The sequence below is a fragment of the Egretta garzetta genome, unplaced genomic scaffold, assembly GCF_000687185.1.
Source record: "Egretta garzetta isolate BGI_Z169 unplaced genomic scaffold, ASM68718v1 scaffold79, whole genome shotgun sequence".
NCBI lineage: Eukaryota > Metazoa > Chordata > Aves > Pelecaniformes > Ardeidae > Egretta > Egretta garzetta.
Genome location: NW_009260791.1, coordinates 3,553,407 through 3,573,953, shown reverse-complemented (window position 1 = coordinate 3,573,953; position 20,547 = coordinate 3,553,407). Strand labels below are relative to the sequence as shown.

At 44.6% G+C, this 20,547-nt stretch overlaps 2 protein-coding genes across 5 annotated transcripts in view; one reads left to right on the top strand and one right to left on the bottom strand.

Annotated features, from left to right (window-relative positions):
• Positions 1–16,776, bottom strand: part of AREL1 (apoptosis resistant E3 ubiquitin protein ligase 1) — a 21,145-nt gene extending 4,369 nt beyond the window's left edge. Inside the window, exons 1-17 of one of the 4 annotated variants that reach the window (XM_009646671.2) lie at positions 16,271–16,768; positions 15,026–15,085; positions 14,145–14,371; positions 12,235–12,472; positions 11,045–11,214; positions 10,786–10,966; positions 9,811–10,058; positions 6,505–6,582; positions 5,860–6,001; positions 5,333–5,454; positions 3,527–3,602; positions 1,929–2,038; positions 1,269–1,448; positions 988–1,113; positions 669–798; positions 530–588; positions 248–337 (exon numbers count right to left, since the gene is read on the bottom strand). In XM_009646671.2, the coding sequence (XP_009644966.1) occupies positions 248–337; positions 530–588; positions 669–798; positions 988–1,113; positions 1,269–1,448; positions 1,929–2,038; positions 3,527–3,602; positions 5,333–5,454; positions 5,860–6,001; positions 6,505–6,582; positions 9,811–10,058; positions 10,786–10,966; positions 11,045–11,214; positions 12,235–12,472; positions 14,145–14,371; positions 15,026–15,041 (2,193 nt within the window). In that variant the 5' untranslated portion in view covers positions 15,042–15,085; positions 16,271–16,768. Of the gene's footprint in view, positions 1–247; positions 338–529; positions 589–668; positions 799–987; positions 1,114–1,268; positions 1,449–1,928; positions 2,039–3,526; positions 3,603–5,332; positions 5,455–5,859; positions 6,002–6,504; positions 6,583–9,810; positions 10,059–10,785; positions 10,967–11,044; positions 11,215–12,234; positions 12,473–14,144; positions 14,372–15,025; positions 15,086–16,270 lie in introns of all 4 variants that reach the window. The other 3 variants (XR_004842997.1, XM_035902019.1, XM_035902020.1) reach the window with 3 other exon arrangements.
• Positions 16,777–20,231: 3,455 nt separating this feature from the next.
• FCF1 (FCF1 rRNA-processing protein) overlaps positions 20,232–20,547 on the top strand; it is a 5,749-nt gene continuing 5,433 nt past the window's right edge. The window contains exon 1 of the mRNA XM_009646602.2: positions 20,232–20,318. Within this exon, the coding sequence (XP_009644897.1) occupies positions 20,232–20,318 (87 nt within the window). The remainder of the gene's footprint in view (positions 20,319–20,547) is intronic.

The following is a 20,547-nucleotide window of genomic DNA, read 5'->3' as shown; positions in this document are numbered from 1 at the left end:
GCTGCTGATTTTTTCCTGCTGGTAACTGATTAAACATCATCTCTAGTCAGCCAGGCTGAAGGATATCTCTAGGGGGAAACATTATTTCATAATGCATGCAGTCCTACTCTTGACCCCCGAATCTCCCAGTTTGTCCTTCTGGAAGCCAAATTTCCAACCAAGAAATCTTTTCCCAGTTTAAGTTGTCTTCTGCTGTAGTTGAGATAACTGGTTTTAGCAAACAGGAGGAAGAAACCCTTTCACTTACCTTCTCACGGAAGTGCCAAGATCCTCCAACCACTACAGCATGTGCCTTGAAGTCACAGACGCTGATATCTCCAGTACCGCACATAAGCAACTGAAAGGCAAAGAAACTGCAGTCAGAAAGTCAGGAACCCAGGAAACAAGGCAACAGCTACTGTGCAAGTTACAGATGTTTAAAATGGTTAGAGAAGAAACATTTTGGCTTTATTCCAGATCCAGAAAGCAATTCATTTGTCAGAGAGGAGGGGAAGTAAGGATAGAGATGCTTAGGGAGGTAAGAGATTACCTCAAGCTCATTCTCATCAAAAATAGCCAGGAGGTTCTCAGGAACTAACTCGTTAAGACCTGGAAGAGAAGAGCAAAGCAGCAAGTGCTATCCCTCGGGGCATAACAGGGAAAGGAGCGAGGAGCAGACAGCATGTTACCTTTCAGGAAGTGATCCACCTCCTCCCTAACCTGAGTAGCCAGCCTGTACTGCGCAAGCAGATTTAGATACAAGATTTTGTTTTCATTGGTCACTGGTACTTGAGCCCCTCCTGTCACCAGTTCCACCACCTGAAAACAGGAGAACACCTGACATGAGTGAGCAGCATTCCCCAAACCTGAATTCCCAACCAAAATAAACCCAAGCAAGGAGCTACTGCCCAGAGTAAGCTCAGTTTTCTGGGGCACACAGTTCTTGGCCTTCCTTGCTGCAGGCAGAAGGGGTTAAACTGTCCCACCTTCAGGAACTGCCTCCCTCACCTTCTCCAGTTGTCCTGTTTTGCTATACTTCTCTTCAGCAAAGACCAGATCCATTTCACTCACATCATTGTTCAGTATGAAACAAACTTTGGATTTATAGAATTCTGGGTCATCTGTTTCAAAATACTGTGTGAAAGAAAAAAAAGGTAGAGAAGTGGAAGAAAGAGAAGAAAAAACCCAACATACACTGTTAACCAGGACTCTGGATCTCCTTCCACTACACCAGCCTTCAACCTCTCCTCAAACCAACAGAGGCTTCAGACAAGGCTGGGAAGCTTTACCTTGTAATGCATACGAAGTCCTATGATCTGACCCAGGAAGGATCGGGTGAAGCGAGCTCGAACCAGTTGTTTGTAAGCACCTCCCAGAGATGATTCATAAAGACACTTTCCTACTAGGCGGCCTGCAAATTCGTACACTTTGAGTCGTAAATATGTGGGACGTCCTGGATTTGGATGCACCTGCGAAGAGGAAGCAAAATGAAACATCCAAGTAGCAGACAAGACTGGCACAAATAGCAAGTATGGGACTAGTTCAAGTCTGGTCATCTCTCTTTATAGAAAAGCTCCTGGAGCAGCCTGAGAAATGCCTAGGGCTGCCTAGGAAGAATAGAAAATGTTTCACATGCACAGGCCAGAAGCTGTATAGGAGCAGAAATGGATTCTGACACATTCAGACCCAACAGACACTCTGATGCCACCTCCTCTTGCCCAGAAATCCAGCCTTCCCTGCTGACTGTTAATCCAGCCAGTTCTTTGAAACTTCAATGGGTCAAGATCACCAAACAAAGATTTGAGAAGGCACTGGAAGTGACTGTGCAGGCTAGCTAAAGAATGGGTAAGGTTGCACACCACTTAATGAATTTAGCAGCAGCATTATTTAACCAGCAGCACATCAATGCACACAGTTGTGTGCATTCAGCATAGGAACTGCAGACTCACCAAGGCCTGGTTGTTATCACTAAAGCGGGTAAAGAGTTGATTTGTGGTATCAAATAACGCCTTACAGATGAGCTCAAACCACTCTCTGCGTGGACCTCCCCAGTCCAGAGCTACAAGATAAAACAAGCTTGGTCATCAATTCAAGAGTTTCATACATGCTGCTCAGTATTACCCAACATGAGAGCTCATCACAGTGAACAGCTCCATAGCAAAAAAGCAGTAGACAGGGACTCTAGAACTCTAGATTCTGCTCCCAAACGTAGCCCTAGTATTTTTCATTTGGGCCTCAGGTCCCTATGTAAGGTAGGGATAGAATAGCACCAGCAGAATAATTCGCTAACATCTGTGAGAAAGCGAAAGGGCTTGAAAGCCACAAAGGATAGACATGGAATCATAGAACCATTTAGGTTGGAAAAGACTCTTAAGATATCAAGCCCAACCATTAACCTAATGCTGCCATCCCACCACTAAACCATGTCCCTAAGCGACATCTACCCATCCTTTAAATACCTTCAGGGGTGGGGACTCAACTGCTTCTCTGGGCAGCCCGTTCCAACGCTTAATAACACTTTCGAGGAAGAAATTTTTCCTAATATCCAATCTAAACCTCCCCTGGTGCAACTTGAGGCTGTTTCCCCTCGTCCTATTGCCTGTTAGCTGGGAGAAGAGACCAACACCCACCTCAATACAACCTCCTTTTCAGGTAGTTGTAGAGAGCAATAAGGTCTCCCCCCTCAGCCTCCTCTCCTCCAGGATTAACAACCCCAGTTCCCTCAGCCACTCCTTAGAAGACTTGTGCTCCAGACCCCTCACCAGCTTTGTTGCTCTCCTCTGGACACGTTCCAGCAAAGCAGCATCTTTCTTGTAGCGAGTGGCCCAACACTGAAAACAGTATTCAAGGTGTGGCCTCACCAGGGCTGAGTACAGGGGAAGGATGACATCCCTGCTCCTGCTGGCCACACTATTCCTGATACAAGCCAGGATGCCATTGGCCCTCTTGGCCACCTGGGCACACTGCTGGCTCATATTCATCTGGCTGTCAACCAGCACCCCCAGGTCTTTTTCCGCCGGGCAGCTTTCCAGCCACCCTTTCCCAAGCCTGTAGTATTGCATGGGGTTGTTGCGACTGAAGTGCAGGACCTGGCACTTGGCCTTGTTAAATCTCACTCTGTTGGCCTCAGCCCATCAATACAGCCTGTCCAGGTCCCTCTGCAGAGCCTTCCTCCCTTCCAGCAAATCAACACTCACACCCAACTTGGTGTCATCTGCAAACTTACTGAGGGTGCACTCAACCCCCTCATTCAGATCATTGATAAAGATATTAAACAGAACTGGCCCCAAAACTGGGCCCTGGGGGACACTGCTTGTCAGTGGATGCCAACTGGATTTAACTCTGTTCACTACAACTCTCTGGGCTTAGCCATCCAGCCAGTTTTTTTACCCAGCGAAGAGTATGCCTGTCTAAGCCGTGAGCCACCAGCTTCTCTAGGAGAATGCTGTGGGAGATACATACTACCAGAAATCAGAATTTCAGACTAAAACTATTCCACCATCATTCCTTTCATTTCCTCCTCAAATATATTCACAAGATAACTCACCTTCTTCATCCTGAAAAATCACTTCAAAGTTTTTGCTCCAGTCAGAAACAGAAAAATTTCGTGTTGCTTTGAAAGACTGAAAAAAAAAAAAAAAAGCAGGAGCCATTACTGCTTGGCACCCCATAACCAACATGCAATCCTGCACACATGGATGGGCAATTTAAGCAACACAAAACCCAAGAAACAGTCTAGTACTCTAAAGCATAAAATTGAGAATTAGGACTCCTAAGGTCTAATTCTTATTTGTCCAAAGCCACAGAAGCTAATTCCTCATTTTCTATTATGAGACACATTATCCACATAAATGCAGCTCATCTAAAAACCAGTGCGAGGTCTTAGGCACAGAGGTATCCCTCTCAAGGCTGCAGTACAGTATTGTTTAAAGGATTAAAATGCCTGTGGGAAGGAGCAATTTCTGTAAAGCACTGTCAGCCCACGAGTTAGATTTAAAAAAAGGAACATTTCAGAGAGCATTAGAAAATAGCTTGAAGCATTCACTGAGTTCATACTTAAAGCAAGTCACGATGCAAAAAATAACAAAATATTTCAAGTGTCTAGAACTTCCTGTGTCCCAATTCTGGATCCCAGTTAAAGGAAATTTAAAAAAGCTACACAGCAGTCCTCAGTCATACAGGTAGCTTCGGCTTAGCTTATCTTCAAATAGGTTAGAGCATGATGCTAGTTACACCTCTGGACTAAACACATTGGTCACATTCATTGTGCCTGTCAACCTTGGACACTAAAGCTTATGTTTTTTATTATTATTATTATGGCACTTAATTTAATTTGTCTTACTAGGCTGTAACACCAGTGCCCGTGACAGTGCAGGAACTTCCAAAAATAGCAGGGAAAAGTAGTCATGGAAATACTGTTTTGAAGTGAAGTCATTTTGTAACAAGCTATTAATCGAAACATAATCTCGCAAACACCGCAAGCTCATATGTGCAGAAAATACTCCAAAACACAGATTTACTGAGTGTAAATCAAGCGAAATCCCAGCCACTCCTGCTTTCCCCAGAAATGTCCTTTTCCATCTTTGTAACATTACTGTTGTGAGACATGTCAGGATAACTGCCTGCCCTGCATACACAGTGTTCAGGAACTGTATTATATGAATAACACTTTCTTCAGTTCAATTTCAGAAACACATCAGCTCAGGCCAGCATCGGTAAAGATTAACTCATGGACTCTATGGAATATTTTATCATCCCACTGAACCACTACTAGAAGCCTGTTGATGCAAGAGTTTCATGCGTGCAGCTCAGTAACACCTGACTTGACAGCTTATCTCTCTGAATGGCTCTGTACCAGAAAAACAGTAGGTAAAGACTCAGGAGCTCTAGGTTCTGCTCCCAAATCTGGTCCAGATAGTCTCTCTCTGGACTTGACATTCCAACGTGAAGTGGGAACAGAACAGCACCAGCAGATTTCCTGCTCTTACAAGCTATGTATGCATTTACCCTAAACATCTTTCACAGCTTGATTTACTCTGCAATGAGTTCCTTAAAAAATTATCAGAGTTGAAGTTTCCTAATTACTTAAGAAATTGATCTGATTTTACTGGCTGTAGAGAAGGAACACAGCATCCCACACCATAGCAAACCTGAACACAGAGGAGCTACCTTGAGATTACTTTTTCTTTTTCCCCCCATCTCAAGCTGTCTACTGGCATCTGCTTTGAAACAGGACTAAATAATTTTTAGCGTGGTTGCCCTAGCATATGCCAGTTGGATTTCTTCAGGCAATGAGCAGAAGAAAAAGAATGGAAGAAGCAGAGGGCTTAAGCAAAGTGACATGTACACTCACCGACTCCAGCAGACAGTGACGGCTGACCTTCAGCGTGACCTTCGAATGAGGTCTTTTCATATGTACCTGACGTAGCTCTCGCTGAAAGAAGTTCACTTTGTCCTGGAAGGTCTCAGAGCCTCCTGAGAATAGTGACAGTTTCAGTCAGGCCTGAGCTGCCAACACCCCAAACATTCAGAAGGCATTTCTAGGGCTAACTGCACAGGTCAGCTTCACAACCCAAGGATGAGTTTATTGCAGAAAAGTTTGGAAACAACTCTAAAGGCAGTTTGCAGTTAGTCTTGCTGACATTCAGATACTCACAGGTGCACTTCCAAAGAGCCTGACAGAAAAGCCAAACTGAAAAGGAACAGCTGGCATGATGAAATACATTCATTGGAAGCACCAACAGGAACAGAACATGAGACTCCAGGAATCAGAGTTCTCATCAGAGGTCATTCAGTGCTGACAATCTTCATTCCCAAGGGAAACTAGCAGACTCAAGTGCTAATTTCCTGACTAACGTACCCACCTCACCGCCCCTTTACCTATGTTTTTATGCAGAGAGCGAATGAAAGTGGCTGCCAAGATGTTCCTCTCCTTGCAGCTGAGCTCCACAGGGGGTTGGATCCCATCATCCACCACCAGTGTCAGTAATTTGTGCACAGGGTCAGGACCAAGGTATGAAAACTAGCAGCAAAAAGATGCAAGAAAGGGTAAACCCATCATGCAGAAGGCACAGCATGTTCAGTAGACAAAGCAGCACCACTTGCGCTCTTTCTCTGCTCACCCATGCAGATGCAGTTAACAGGACCACTATTTCAAGCATCTGGACTCCAGTTAGGAGGCTGCTTCAAACTTCAGACCCTAGCCTAGGAGCTTCAGTGGACACAATCACAGCATTTTAGCAAGGTTACAAGGAAAATAAACAAGAGAAATGCAAAACAAATCAAGATTTTTTGCCTAAGATTGTGACAAAAGGCAGGAAGAAGCAATACAACTGTCTGCTATTCATAACTATTAGCAGAATTTAGGCACCGAGAGGAAATGCCAAAGTCTGAATTCCACGCAACAAAATATTGCTCTGTGGGTGGCAGCCCTTCTCTCCAAAAGCAAAAATCAGGCCGTCATTCACAAGGACCACAAGCTAATAACATGGAGGTGTAGAGATAGCTACATGGAAAGAGGCTCACCTTTGTGCCAGGACATACTCTAAAGGTGAAAAGGCGCCATGGAATGATCTTCAGGTAGAATTCTTTCACTGAGAATTGCTGAGTAACCACAACGAAAAGAAAATGTTAGAGGTCACACATCTGTTAAGGGTCATGCCTGAAACATGAGGCACAAGACAGGTCCATAAGGCCAGACCTCCCTCCAACCCCAGGGCCAGATTTCTGCAACATTTGGTGACATCTTCCTCTGGCACAATACATAAAAACCTTTAAAGCTGTACAGAACTGTAAACAGCTCGTCAGTAAGACTTTACTGTGCACATTTACAACACATGGGACAGCAGCATTACACAGACCTTACAGCAGTATTCTTATACTGTATTCAGTAGAACATCAACAGTCTAATTAGAGGGTAACATTAAGTATACTTGAGAGGCTAAATTCAGGACAAGATTGTAATGCATTGACAAAAAGGTTTTGGAAAAAGTCACACTGCCTAACAGAACTACTGCTACTACTCCCTAATTTTCACAACCATTTCAAACAACTTTTAAAAAACACTTGCAATTGCTAAATCCAGGAGATTTGCAGACATTTATTCTCAGTGTATTTCTACCAGAACAAATAACTAGTAACTGTAGAACTGTCTCCTTCTGGAGACCAAGCTAAGATGAAATTTTAGCATCTTTAGACAAAACACAAAAGCATTTCCTGCACAAGCCTGTAGTAGCTGCAATGACTGGAAAAAATGATGAGCAGTGTTTCTCCAGAAACAAAGCAAATATGAACAGCAACCTCTTAAAAAAATAACAGCATAGTAACAGTTATCTACTGTACAGGACAGATGCTCTGGGTATATATGAGATGTCCAGGGATACAATTATGCAAGCATCAGAATCGCATTAACAGCTTTTGGCACCTAAAGGGAACCTGCAACAGTACCCACTTCTGGTGATGTCCTTTACCAGGTACTGCAATAGAAAAGAGTACAGAAGCCCAGAACAATACCCCAAGGATGAAAGGACACTGAGCTCACAAGGACCCAGCACTCACTGCCAAAGTCAGTACTTAGAGGTGCATGCAGCAGAGATTTAGAAATCTCTAGCAACACCCTCCGTCCTATAACTGCTTCACAGCCCTCTTTCTCAGGAAAGCAATTCCTCCATGGATTAGTCTTTTATTTTGATATTTATTACTGCATTTTTCAAAATGCATTCAGATTGACAGATTAATCATAGAATACCAGGTTGGAAGGGACCTCAAGGATCACCTAGTCCAACCTTCCTTGGCAAAAGCACAGTCTAGACAAGATGGCCCAGCACCCTGTCCAGTCAAATCTTAAAAGTGCCCAATGTTTATGAATCCACCACTTCCCTGGGGAGATTATTCTAACAGTTGATTGTTCTCATTGTGAAAAATCTTCCTCTTGTGTCCAAACTGAATGTCCCCAGAAGTAACTTGTACCCATTACCCACTGTCTTTTCCATGCGACCCCTTGTAAAAAGGGAGTCTCCACCTTCTTTCTAGCCACCCTTTAAATACTGGAACACGGTGATACGGTCTCCACTAAGTCTTCTTTTCTCAAGGCCGAACAAACCCAGTTCTCTCAGCCTTTCCTCATATGACAGGCTTCCCAGCCCTTTGATCATCTTTGTGGCCCTTCTCTGGACCCTCTTCAGCTTGTCCACACCCTTTCTGTATAGCAGGGACCAAAACTGAACACAGTATTCCAGGTGTGGCCTGACAAGTGCTGAGTAGAGTGGGATACTGACTTCTTTATCTCTGCTGGCAATGCCCTTGTTGATGAAACCCAGAATCCTGTTGGCTTCCTTTGCCACAGCAGCACACTGTTGACTCATATTGAGCTTGTTGTCCACCAGGATCCCCAGGTCCCTTTCCACAGAGCTGCTCCCCAGCTGGGTAGAACCCAGCTTGTGCTGCACTCCTGAAATCTATTTTCCCAGGCGCAAGAGCTTACACTTGTCCTTGTTGAACTTCATAAGGTTCTTGTTAGTGCATTCTTCCAGCCTATCCAGGTCTTCCTGCAGGGTGGCTCTCCATTCCAAAGTGTCCAATTCCCCACTCAGTTTCATATCATCAGCAAACTTCATCACTTGATCCCATCATCCAGGTCACTTATGAAGATACTAAACAGCATTGGGTCCAATATCAATCCCTGAGGTGACCCCACTTGCAAAGGGTTGTCAGTTTGAAAAGGAACTATTTACCACCACCCTCTGGGGTGCAGCCTGTCAGCCAGTTCCCCACCCACTGCACAGACCACTTGTCTAGACCACAATGCATCTATTTCTCTAGGAGGCGGCTGTGGGAAACCATATCAAAAGCCTTGGAGAAATCCAGGTAGACAGTGTCCACCACTCATCCCACATCAACCAAGCAGGTTACTTTGTCGTAGAAGGCAATCAGGTTTGTCAAGCACAATTTGCCCTTGATGAATCCATGCTAGCTTTTCCCAATCACATGCTTCATTTGACTCGTGATAGCACCCAGGAGGATCTGTACCATAACTTTCCCAGGGACCGAAGTAAGACTGATGGGCCTATAATTTCCTGTATCCTCCCTTCAAGCCCTTCTTGTAGATGGGGATTACACTGGCCATCTTCCAGTCTTCGGGGATGTCCACCGATCTTCACAACTTCTCAAAGATTATGGAGAGCAGCCTCGGAACCATGTCAGCCAGGTCTCTTAACATTCTTGGGTGGATATTGTCGAAGTGAATTTAAATTTATTAGTAGATTTATTGGAATTTTCTTTTTGGTTCCCTGAATGCAATAATAAGGGGTCATAGTTTCTGTTAACATATTCTTACTATAAGAGAATCCTCAGTTTCTCTTTACTTGCTTGAATTCTGTTTCTTCTACTTATACATTTACCCTTTGTCCTCTGACCATTTTTTTTCCCTTTTTTCCCCTGAAACATTCAAGAAACAGGACAAAGGCATAAAATCTGAGAAGTGTCATCTTCTAAGTTCCAATCTACAAGTATCAGAAACTAAGAAAGGGAATTGCAGGTCTGACCTGACCAGAGCAAAGGAAAGCCAAACAGAGTAGTGAACAATCAGGGAGAAAATTCCCAGCAGGCTTTGGATCAGACCTAGAAAGACACATGGTGTCCTAAAACTTCAAGGAGCATTTTAACATTATTCTCAGTCATGAGCTCCACATTTGCTGTCTAGCCTTAGGCAAACCTTTTTTAACAAAATCTGAGGCACGTAAATCTGGAGCTAAGATATAGGGCACAAGGAAACTCTTCAGTTGCAGGGTACTTTAAACATGCACTCAAGAGTGGTAACTTTGTGATATCTACCTTAGGTGACACATAGCAGTACACTTTTTTAGGTTTCTTCACTTTCTCCAGGGTTTGGCTGTCAGAGGGAGAATCTTCGTCTTCATCCTCAGTTGCAGTAGAAGGACGGCGCTGGGAGGAGCTCAGGTGCGCTGGTGGAAGTTGCCACTGAGTGTTGGTATAACTAGGAGCATCATAAAGGTAGGCTTCAAAGTAAATACTGACACCTGAGGTGGACACATTGCGTTCTACAATGTTCTTTTCATTCTCTGAGGGAAATGGATATAAAAGAGTCATGTAAATCTTAATGGAGACCAAAATCAAAAAGTAAACAATCCACAGACCACCAACAAATTAGTTATTATGATTTCAAAAAACAGGCTACATATCCAAAGGAGAACCTGGTCAACTGAAACTGAGAAAGAGAACCCAGGAGCGGGATGAAAAGATTTCAAGATAGTAGTTTATCTGTCCTGGCTTCAGACAGTGACTGGTTCAAGAAAAAAGGAAAAAGGCATACAGAACCTCTGTCTTAGAGTACCAGCCTGAAGGTATAGCCACATGACAGCCACATTGCAGACTGGCTCACCCCTGAAGAAACCAGTAATTACAAAATTGTAAAAAAGCACATAGGTTACATGCAGTGTTCTTCATCCATATAGCTTAACATACAATACATGACTGGCTCACTTATGGTATGGCTCAGATGCCAAATATCAGCAAGCAATAAAAATTGCCTAATTTCAGAGATAAACCTCCTGAGACAGATGAAAAAATCCACATGCTTTTATCTGCTGATGGAACAGAGAGCCTTCAGAGATCTCCCTTGTCAGCAGCAAATTCATTTACCTTAGCATTTTTAAATTAATAGGCATTCCTTGAGCAATTAAGCATGGCTAGCCTGCAGGGAAGCCACGTTTAACTTTGCTACAAAGTATGCAAAGCATCTGGTAAGAGGACACCCAGAGAATGAATACTGAGTAGCTCTTGACTCACCACTTAGAACAATGATGTCAAAATCACCATTGCTTATGGGCTGGTTCTGGTAGGAAATGCAGGCATGGAAACACCCCCTGGAGTGCAAGGTGAGTCGGAAGAACACTTCACAAGTCTGCCGATTGGACACTACAGACTTCTCAAATACAACGTCAGAGCTCTCTTCTTCTTGGGGACCCAGCTAAACAGAAAACAGATTAAGAAAGGGGGCTCTCTAGCTCACCTGAAGTCAAGCAGCAAGGGATGGTGTTGCACTTACCTCATGGATGGAGAGGCTGTAATTGTGCTCATCTATCAGGGACACAGAATTGCTGGTGGGATTGTCATACTCATCTCTGGGAACTATCTGCAGAGTGTGCTGCTGCCCACAGGTCAGCACCAGAGTGGAGAAATGGCAGACAATTTTGGTTTTGGAAGGAACCACCATCCCTGAAGCAGACAACAGTTTAGAGTCAAACAAATTCCAAGGTGAAGCTACAAAGAGCAAAGGAAAAGGAACTAGGGGCACAACACCCTTGAAAACAGATAAAATCTAAACACATTCTATGCCCCTATATTTAAAAAAAAAACCAAAACCAAACAAGCCAAAAACCACAAAAAACTTGAGCTCGGAAATACTTGGCGTGGTGCAGAGTTTGCTTTGGGTCAGAAACTTAATACTGATAAACCAAACCCAGTTACTAGCCCTCTAAAGAATGCTCTTTCTTCCATTCTAACCTTCAAGAACTCATTCCCAATGCAGCTACAAAGTACAAGCTGGCTGACATCCAAGGAAACCTGCAAATTCAACTTGCCAAACAAACTTTAGCCTGGAAGGTATCAAAGTTAAATGTGAACTCCCTCTTTCTGAGGGGTATCTTAGCAAGCTTTGTATCTATTCACAATGCAATGGAATGGAAGTACTTTCAATGAACATGTACATGAAATAGAAAAGATGCAGATTGGGTGAAAAAACCAAAAGTAAAGGAAACAAATTTAAAATGGATAAAAAGGAAATGTTTTTAAAGTATATCATCAAAGGTAGCAACTGCTCCAGGAGCTTAAAGAAATAGAGTACAGTATTCAAAAGAGGAAATGAGGCAAATCATGACAGCATTTCCCATTCAGATACAAATAACTCAATACTTTCAACAAAAGGCATTCTCTGACTACTAGATGGATCATGAAGAAGTTGCTACAAAACAGAGAACACGACACAAGCAGTTAGGGAGTTTAAGCAGCACTAACGGCTTATTCTGTAAGGCAGTTTCTATTTTGTCACATACTGGTAGTCACAAGTACATTTTAGCCATAGGTCTATTGCTGGGATCTACATGTGGCAAGAGGAAAATGGCAAAGGGTAACCCTTTCCCTGTCACCTACCTATTTTAGCTGGAAGCACATTTACCTAACTGCCTCCAATACCTCCAAATCTACTTTGAATAACAATAAGGGCCACTTAGACCTTACCTGGCTGGAACACCTTGTAGTAGGGGCTGTAGGCCACATTCAAGCCACCGAGTTTTACAGTGATCTCGTATCTCCCAGCCCTGCGCACAGTGAAGGCCACTTTCACCACATTGGAATTAGGCTCCTGAAGAACTTCCTGGGTTACAGGAATATCAATTGCTAGCTCCACATGGCAGATGTGAACTCGCAGCCCCACAGGCCGGTGAGCAGGGAAGGGTTGTCCATTTTTATAGAATAACTGCACGGGAAATGGAGAAGTCCAGGTCAGCAAAAAAATGCAGCACACAGAGGAGGAGAAAGCAAGTCACCTTGGGGAAACAAGGGCAAGAACCCCGGCTCAGCAAAGGAAAAAAAATTAACAGCCAGCTCTGTCACACAGGCTGTGTTCTCCCAAGTGAACAGGGCGCAAGTGGGCATTGAACAACCTCATTCTCTTTGGTGCTGGGGTTCAAATGAGTGCCCTAAAAAGAACATGCCTCTAGGCATTTCATCTCTGCACTGTTAGTGCAATATCAGAACCAAGAGAACCCACTACCGAAAGGAAAAAAGCAAAGCCAGATCCTGTCAAAGAAACAAGCAGATCTTGTCCATTTGTACAGCTAAGCTCTGGAAAAGCTCTCCCCAGTTTGTTATAGAAAATAGTGTGCAGAAGATGCTGACCTAAGGAGCTGACCCAGTCTGTACTGATACGAAGCATCAGCATGAAAACAATGCGTTAGATAAAATCAGAGGCAGCTCAGTCACAGAAGTGATCTGCTGGACAATTTCAGAAGGTAACATACCTCAACTGGTACTTCCTTACAAGGAAAGGATTACACCTTGAAACCCTATGTGCATGCCTCTTCAAGAGCCAGCAGCTTGTGGGCCAGATCCTGCCTGCCATCTGTAATCAGCCTGCAGTCAGCAAAAGGTTACTATTATTCCCCATTTCTAAGTAAGGAAGGGTGTGGGGCTGAAGTAGTACGTATCTTGTCCGCCAGTGAGAGAAACCAGTGCATGCAACAGGTACTGTTGATGAATAAAGGGCTAAGCAAATGGGAGATAAGCATGAAGTGGAAGGGCGCATTGCTGGAGCTGCCATGAGTGAAAGTTAATAAGGTGAAGGGAATAAATTTAAGTAGCAGGAACAGAACAAGTCCCTTTCCCCTCAGCTCTTTTTCACTGCCTGGCCTGGAGTTAGGACTCCTCACTCGCCCTCAAGCAGAAGGGATTTCCTCACTTTCCCGAGAGGGATAGGTATGGCAACCTAGCTGAACATTTCTTCTTATTTTGATACCCTTCCAGGAGGGGAAGGTGGGGCAGAAAGTTGGGCACACAAGCCCAGAAAAACCTGTTCAAACTTCCTCTCTGTGGCTCCAAACTCTTGGTGTTCAGGCCCCTCACCCATCTTATTTGCATATTTGTCCCATTCCCCTAGACTTGGCCATTTGGGATTGGAGGGAAACAAGAGTCCTTGGCAGACCTTTCCAGGTCAGACAGACAAGCACTCAATTTTGGAGGAAAGGGGAGCAGCCATGAAGCTTTACAGCTCTTGGGTTGGTAAAACGCCCACTCCCACGCTCCCAACTTGAGCTGCACAACCAAAAGATAGCATCAAGTCTGTTGAAGGCAAGGCTCAGCCCACTCACTTCCCAGTAAAGGAAGCAGGAGATAGGACAAGCCTGGTCTCCTCCGGCTCTTCAGAGGATTCTAAAGAGAAGGAGATAAGATTTTAAGGAGTGCAGACCTCAGATACACACTTAGAGAGTTCTGCAACACAGTTACAGGTGGCAGAAGACATAAACAGGTAGCTTTCCTACTCCTAAGTTACATTCAGCTTGACCCCAACAAAAACATTTGAAGAGCCCATTGCTAACTCAGACGTCTGTTCCTGCCCCCAAAGCTACATAGAAACAGAAATATTCCCTTACATGCACTCGGAAGGCCATGCTATGGCCCACCTCATAGGGGTCCTTCCAATCCCAGGAGATTTTGCAGGACCGGGGATCCAAATAGTTGCCTCGCACGTAGTCATATATAGTTCGCTCCCCTCGGCGTTCCCGGTCCTCATGCTGAAGGAAGCTGACTATACGTGCGGCAAGCTCAAAGAGGAACTTAATGGTGAAGAAGAAAGCTACCACAGATACCGTGATCCCACCTGCAGCAAGGAGAGAAGAGAGGGTGATTGCAGCAGCACGGCTGAGTCACGCATCAAAATCCCCTCTGCATCAGCCCAAAAAGCCTCTTATTAATGACACTCTACTCAGCTGCAAATTAGGTGTTTAAGACAGAAGCTATTGTGAGAACATTTACGGTTTGTGTTATGCTACAAGTAAGGTTAGAGAATAACAAGTCCCTTAAAACTCTGCAGATGACTGCAAACAGATGAAATAGGTAAAGGCGGCACAGAGTCTCAGGTATGGCTAGCAGACATCCCAGCAGAAGCATGGAATTCCTTTTGAGTTGCAAATTAGAACTACAGAGATTCCTTTAAGGGAAAGGGTCATATAACCACACATCCCCTGCACATGACATTAAGACTGGATTAAGAAGCATCATGGAGGCAACAACCCTGCACTAGTTCTTGAAAGAAAAAGTAAGGGGATGGCTTTGGAACGAGGTCAATGGAAGGATTTTAGGAACAAGAAGAATGGTGGGGAGGCAAGTCTGCCAGGTGGAGGGCACAGTGTAACTTCATGTTTGTTTTGAGTTTGTAGACTCTGAACTAACATGAAAGCAGAGGCTTTCAAAAAACCCTTCTAAAGCCTATGGAGAGGTCAACAAATACAGTGGCAGCCTTTCCTTCACTTACCAATAATGTAAAACATCAGGTCCCTTCGGTGAGACACACAGCCGAGGATCACAGCTGCATCTAGAATACAAAATAGGCCAAGTCCAGTCCAATGACTCTTCCTCACACACACTGGCCTAAATTTAATCTATGATTCCTCAGACAAATACCTATCGATCATCTGTCTTCCTCTCCAAGGACATCCCTAAAGCATTATGCCATAAGACTGAAATATGCAAACAGCACAGCATGCTGCAAGGAACAGTTCTCCCTCCACTACAGATTCCCATTCATATTCAGGGACCTAAAAGAAGGACAACATATTATCCTCAGAAACCAGTGAGAGTGGGCTCTGGGACCTGGAAGAAGCAGCTACTTTTTGCAGGATCACAAACTTTGACAGCAGCGGCTGAAAGCCACTCATCTAAACTCTCACACCTACTTGCTTCTGCAAGTCACAAAGTTAACTTCTAGTCTGCTATGAAAGCACATCGCAGAGCCACTATCGAAATGTACAGAAGCGGACCCTCAATCAGCAACCCTGGAAGAAAGAGCTATGGAATAAAAGAGTTGAGGACAAGACCATCCCCATTTGTTCAGAACAAACAAAGTCTTTCTAGGGCAGAGCTGAATCCATTTTTTGCCCTATAACTCTACTACGGAAAGTATGAATGCAACTGGAAAACAGTCCATCTGTATTTTCCTAATCAACTCTGCAATGTGGAGCCTCTCCACTGAAACTCTCGCAGATCAACATGCAAACTAAAACCTTGGGTTTGTACACTATTAAGACTACAGCAATTTTTAGAGATGCCAATCTAGAATCAAGTTCTCACCGAGGGGAGTGCTGAACAAACATGTAGTAAAAAGACCACGTCCAGAACAACAACATGCTGTTTGGTTGATAAGACACAGCTGACAGATGGAACAAGAGCAGCAGCAAGGAACGTGCGTGACAATTAGACAAACAATTTGGCACACACTAATGCATACAATATAGCTTGCCATGTCACCATTCAGTTAGTGAGAAGCTACATTGTGCATTTAAGTTGCATTTTCTTTTTTCTCTTCTTTTTTTTTTTTTTTAACAAACACAAAAGGGGAGTTATTCATGAGTCATCTCAACAGCAGCAGCAATGGACAGTAGCATGCAGAAAGCTTAAATGCGGTATTTCTCCCCAACAATAGCCATGACTTTCCAGCCCGGCAAATCCCCTTTGCTGGCCTCTACAGTTCCATCCCTCCAGCCAAAGAGCAATCACATACCTTTAGACAAGTGCCCATGTTCTAAAAGCCAGAAGGGGGGTACCCATTCTTCAGCATCCTTCCTCTTTGGGCCCAACACTGGGGCAAATGTCAGCAAGAAGAAGCCATAGAGATTATCACAGAAAGATAAACTCCTGGAACTTGCATCACAGAGTCACTGCTGAAAGGTGAGGACCTGAACACAGCAATTTCTTCCTCTTTGTTGAAAAAGGTTGTTCGGCAGTGCTGCTCCCTGTAGCCTGTCGTTTGCTAGCTTCCCTGGGAAAGGAAGAAACGGAGAGAGAAAAGCTAGATCTCTCCATTGGTGTGGACAAATCTCACAAGTAGAAACATGTGAGAGGTGTAAGATGCAAGAGTACCACTAGATGTCAAATCCATAAGAGAGTTGCTACAAAGGTATCGCTGTTGATGAGGTGCTAGGCTTCACCATATCCTCAACCTCCACCTGTCACAGTCTCATTTCATTAGAAGACCCCCTGAAATGAGCAGGTTCAGATGGAACAAAACACATCCTGCCTCCACAGGTTTCACGGGGCTCATGGTTTTCATGGAGCAGCCAAGAACCTGTGTGCTAAGGATCAGGTACTACCTTCAAGCCTTCGCACCCCACAAAATGCCATCTACTATTCTCAAACCGATGTTGCCCAGATCTGAGGGCTATTTATAGTCAAGCCTAAAAAAAAAAAAAAAAAAAAAAAAAAAAAGTCTTTGAAAGTTCTTGGAGCCCAAAGCAAACTAGATCTTTTTTTTTTTTTTGCTGCTATTGTTTTAGGTGTTCAGGAAACCAGTATCCTCACAGGGCGTTTCAGTTTCAGCAGCACTATCCACTCAATTACAGTTTACTGTCAGGATTGAGATAAAAAAAAATAAAAATCTAACAGCAAGGACTGATGCAGCCCACAAAACCCAGGACGTATGCCAGAAGAAAAGCCACAGAGCCTACACAGTCAGTATCTACTCATTCAGAACACAGACTATATAAAGGAGTGAGAATGAAATGAACAGACCCAGGCTCACCACAGCAGCTGTCTGTAAGGAGAGCCACATCTCCTGGGGCTAAGTGATGTGCTCCTCCTGCCTGCCATGCCATCGCCTCAGCTGCCACTTCCTCCTTACTCCCCCCCCACCTACCTTCCTCTTCAGATGTCTCCTTTTTCCTCTTATCCCAAGAAGCACACCGATCTGGCTGTCTTTGCACACTTCCACTAAGCTTTCTAACTCATATGAAAACCGACAGGTGAGTGTGCAGAGCTCTTTGATTGCGCTGCAGAAGCAGCCCGACTCTCGCTGTCTTTTCCTCCCCCACATCTCAAGGAAAATCCCACCCACTCAGCTATTTTCTTCTTTCCTTTGCTTGAGCAACAATGTTGCTGTCCCCAGGGCACAAGTTCTCATTCTCCTCCTAGATGAAGCTTCAGGTTTCTAAACTTGTATCTCTGTGCATTAAAAATCACAGACCTAGCAATTTCCTTGATATTTTAGTCCTTTCACAGTACATATCCAAGATGTCACTGAAATGTATGGTCCTTAACCCTACTTGTCTGTGCTACAAAATGCCTGGTTGAAACTCTGCTCCAGCATGGTCTGGCTGTGGAAGGTGTGCGGCTCCTCCCCACACAGCTGAGGAATTTCACAGACACCTATCAACATCTGGGAATCTCCAAGATCTGCCTCTAGCATCTTACAGAACCAGTCTCTTGGTGTCACCGAAGAAACATCAGCACAAAACTGGCGCCATGGGTTCCTCGACCCAAGCTATTGCTACCTCAGTCCCCACCTCTTTCCTTACTGTAAAGCAAACCAAAAGTCACGCAGCTTCTCTCTCAAAAGAGTAAGAAGAGAAAGACCCATCATTTCAACTAAAAGGGGTTTTACGACAATTGAAGCCTGAGTCTCTTGATCTGGGTTGCAGAATTTCAGTGCTTGCTGGATTCAGGGAATTAGTTATCTCCCTCAATCGGCACGGCAACTTCTCATTTTATTATCTCTGCATGAAGTGGTAAACAAGACACCAAGTCAGTTGGCCACCAGAGATGAAGCGGCTGTCGTATAATCAACTTCTCTCTACATACACGCTGCCAGCAGCTTTAAGGATGCTCTTGCAGCTGGGATACATGGGGGTAAAGAACCGAGCTGCAAGTCGCTGTATCCAAGACACATTGCCACTCCTTTATCAAAATGCAGATCTAAATTAAAATAGTATCTGTGCGGAGAACTGCCAGCTAACAATCTGGGAAACGAGTTCTGAAAATCAGCAATATAAGGTGCCATTGTAGCTAGGCTGGGAAAAAAACTGCTGAATTGTCTGACAGGTCTTAGTGATTTTGATTCAAGGACAGAACAAGCAATGGTCTCCTGCCATCTGCAGGGAAAACGGGCATTTGGAAAACTTCACCTTGGTTTGACTCTAGGAGAAGCACTGACATAATCAGGATAGGCAGCATGGAATCAAGAAATAAACTATATTAGTGCCATTGCTTCTCTCAAGTCAGCAAGGAAAGCAAGGCTGGTAACAGGAATACATTTTCTTTGTATTACTGCTGCTGTGAAGCCAGAAGAACACAAGGCAAAGCTCCAGAAGGAAGCACAAGCGTAGCTGCACATACCAAAGGAACTATAACACTGTGATGGCATATTCATGCAGATACAGCTACAAAGCCAGCTGGGGCCAAGCTATACAGAACTGATTTACTGAGGTTCTATGAAATCTGTAGCGCCTCTTGGTTTTTTTTCTTTAAATTTAACTTCCTTTCTTCTCTCCCTTGACAATTCAAAAATTAAGAAGAAAGAAAGGTTTAAAACCTTTCTGCAGGTTGATGCTACCTCATCCACCCAAGATGAGAGAACCCTTCACCTCTGAGCAGAATGTCCTCTTGATCCATGTGCACAATTGTCCACCACCAACAGCCAGCGAGTCTCACGCCACACACAAGACAGCAATTCTCCTCTGAGTGAAAAGGCACAGTATTTTCCTCACACTAAGTAAAGCACACACAAACCAACAAACAGGAACGCCCATGGGAACCTAACTTTACAATGCACCCACAGAAGACTGAAGAGTCAGCTCAAAAGGCACTGAGCAGGCTCCAGTATCAGCTGTCAAGGACAAAAGCCACATCAATGGCCAGTGCCCATACAAAACAGTCATTCTCCTGACAGGGCTGGAATCCGTCATATTCATTTACACACAAGCCAAGTAAAATAGTGACAACAGGAGGAAAAAAAACCAAACATGTGAAACCTTTGCCAACTGCCTAAGTCTAAGGACTTTTCATCGCAACTGAATCACCACCAGGGCTGAGAGCTCTTCCTGTTCTCCTCAAACACAGCAAGCCAGCTGGATGGCAACTTCCAGGCACGTCTCATCTTGACACTGGGTCTGCTTCCCAAGCCAGACCTATATTCCGCCACTTGCCACCCTACACACCCACAGGGAGAGCAGATTGCCCCCTTCCTCCTCGATTATTTCCTTCACCCGAACCACTCGGGTCACCTAAGTAGCACCAGGGGAGCTCCACCAGCTGCGTTTCCTCAGCCAACAGTTAAGCCTGGTACAGGCGGAAAGCTCAGCCGTGGTTTCCCTAACAAACCTGATTCTCCTTTCACTCTAATTTTCTTCCTTGTTCTTGAAGCCTCAGTCACAGTTCACCGAGGCCAGCGCTTCAAGAAGAAACTCCCGCATAGTACCTCACTGGCTGCGTGGCTGCTTTTTCTGACCAGCACACCAGATAAAACCAGTTGCATTTGGAATATACCGGCAAGTCCAAGTTCTCGCTAATCTCAGAACCTTTCATGAGGAAGATAACAACAGGGAGGCCTATCTCTCACCCTGCCCTGCACAGGGACCTAGAAACCAAGTGCCCAGGACTAGTCCAAGAACTTGGAGAATGTTTCCTCATACGTGCAGAAAAGGTGGTTTGGGTCAGCTTACACCATTACAGCTGCAGAAAGCACAGCTGAAATGACGGTCATTTGCCAGACCTTCAGGTCACAACTGTTGGCACAAACTACACATAACGACAACCCACTCCTTTTCATGACAAAGTTGGTGAGCTGGGGCACGGCAAAGCCGGCGTTACAGTAATTCTTCAAAACACGCCAGCCCAGCAAGATTAAGGAAGGGGGCACAAGACCCCCCCGCAACCTCTCAGCTCTGCAAAACAGAAAAGAAGGGGGGAAGGAGGGCCATCGGGGTGCTGCGGGTCCCCCTCCAGCCCGCACCGGCTGCGGCTCAGCCGGGCGCCCAAACCTGGCGACCCTCCCTCAGGCGCCAGCCC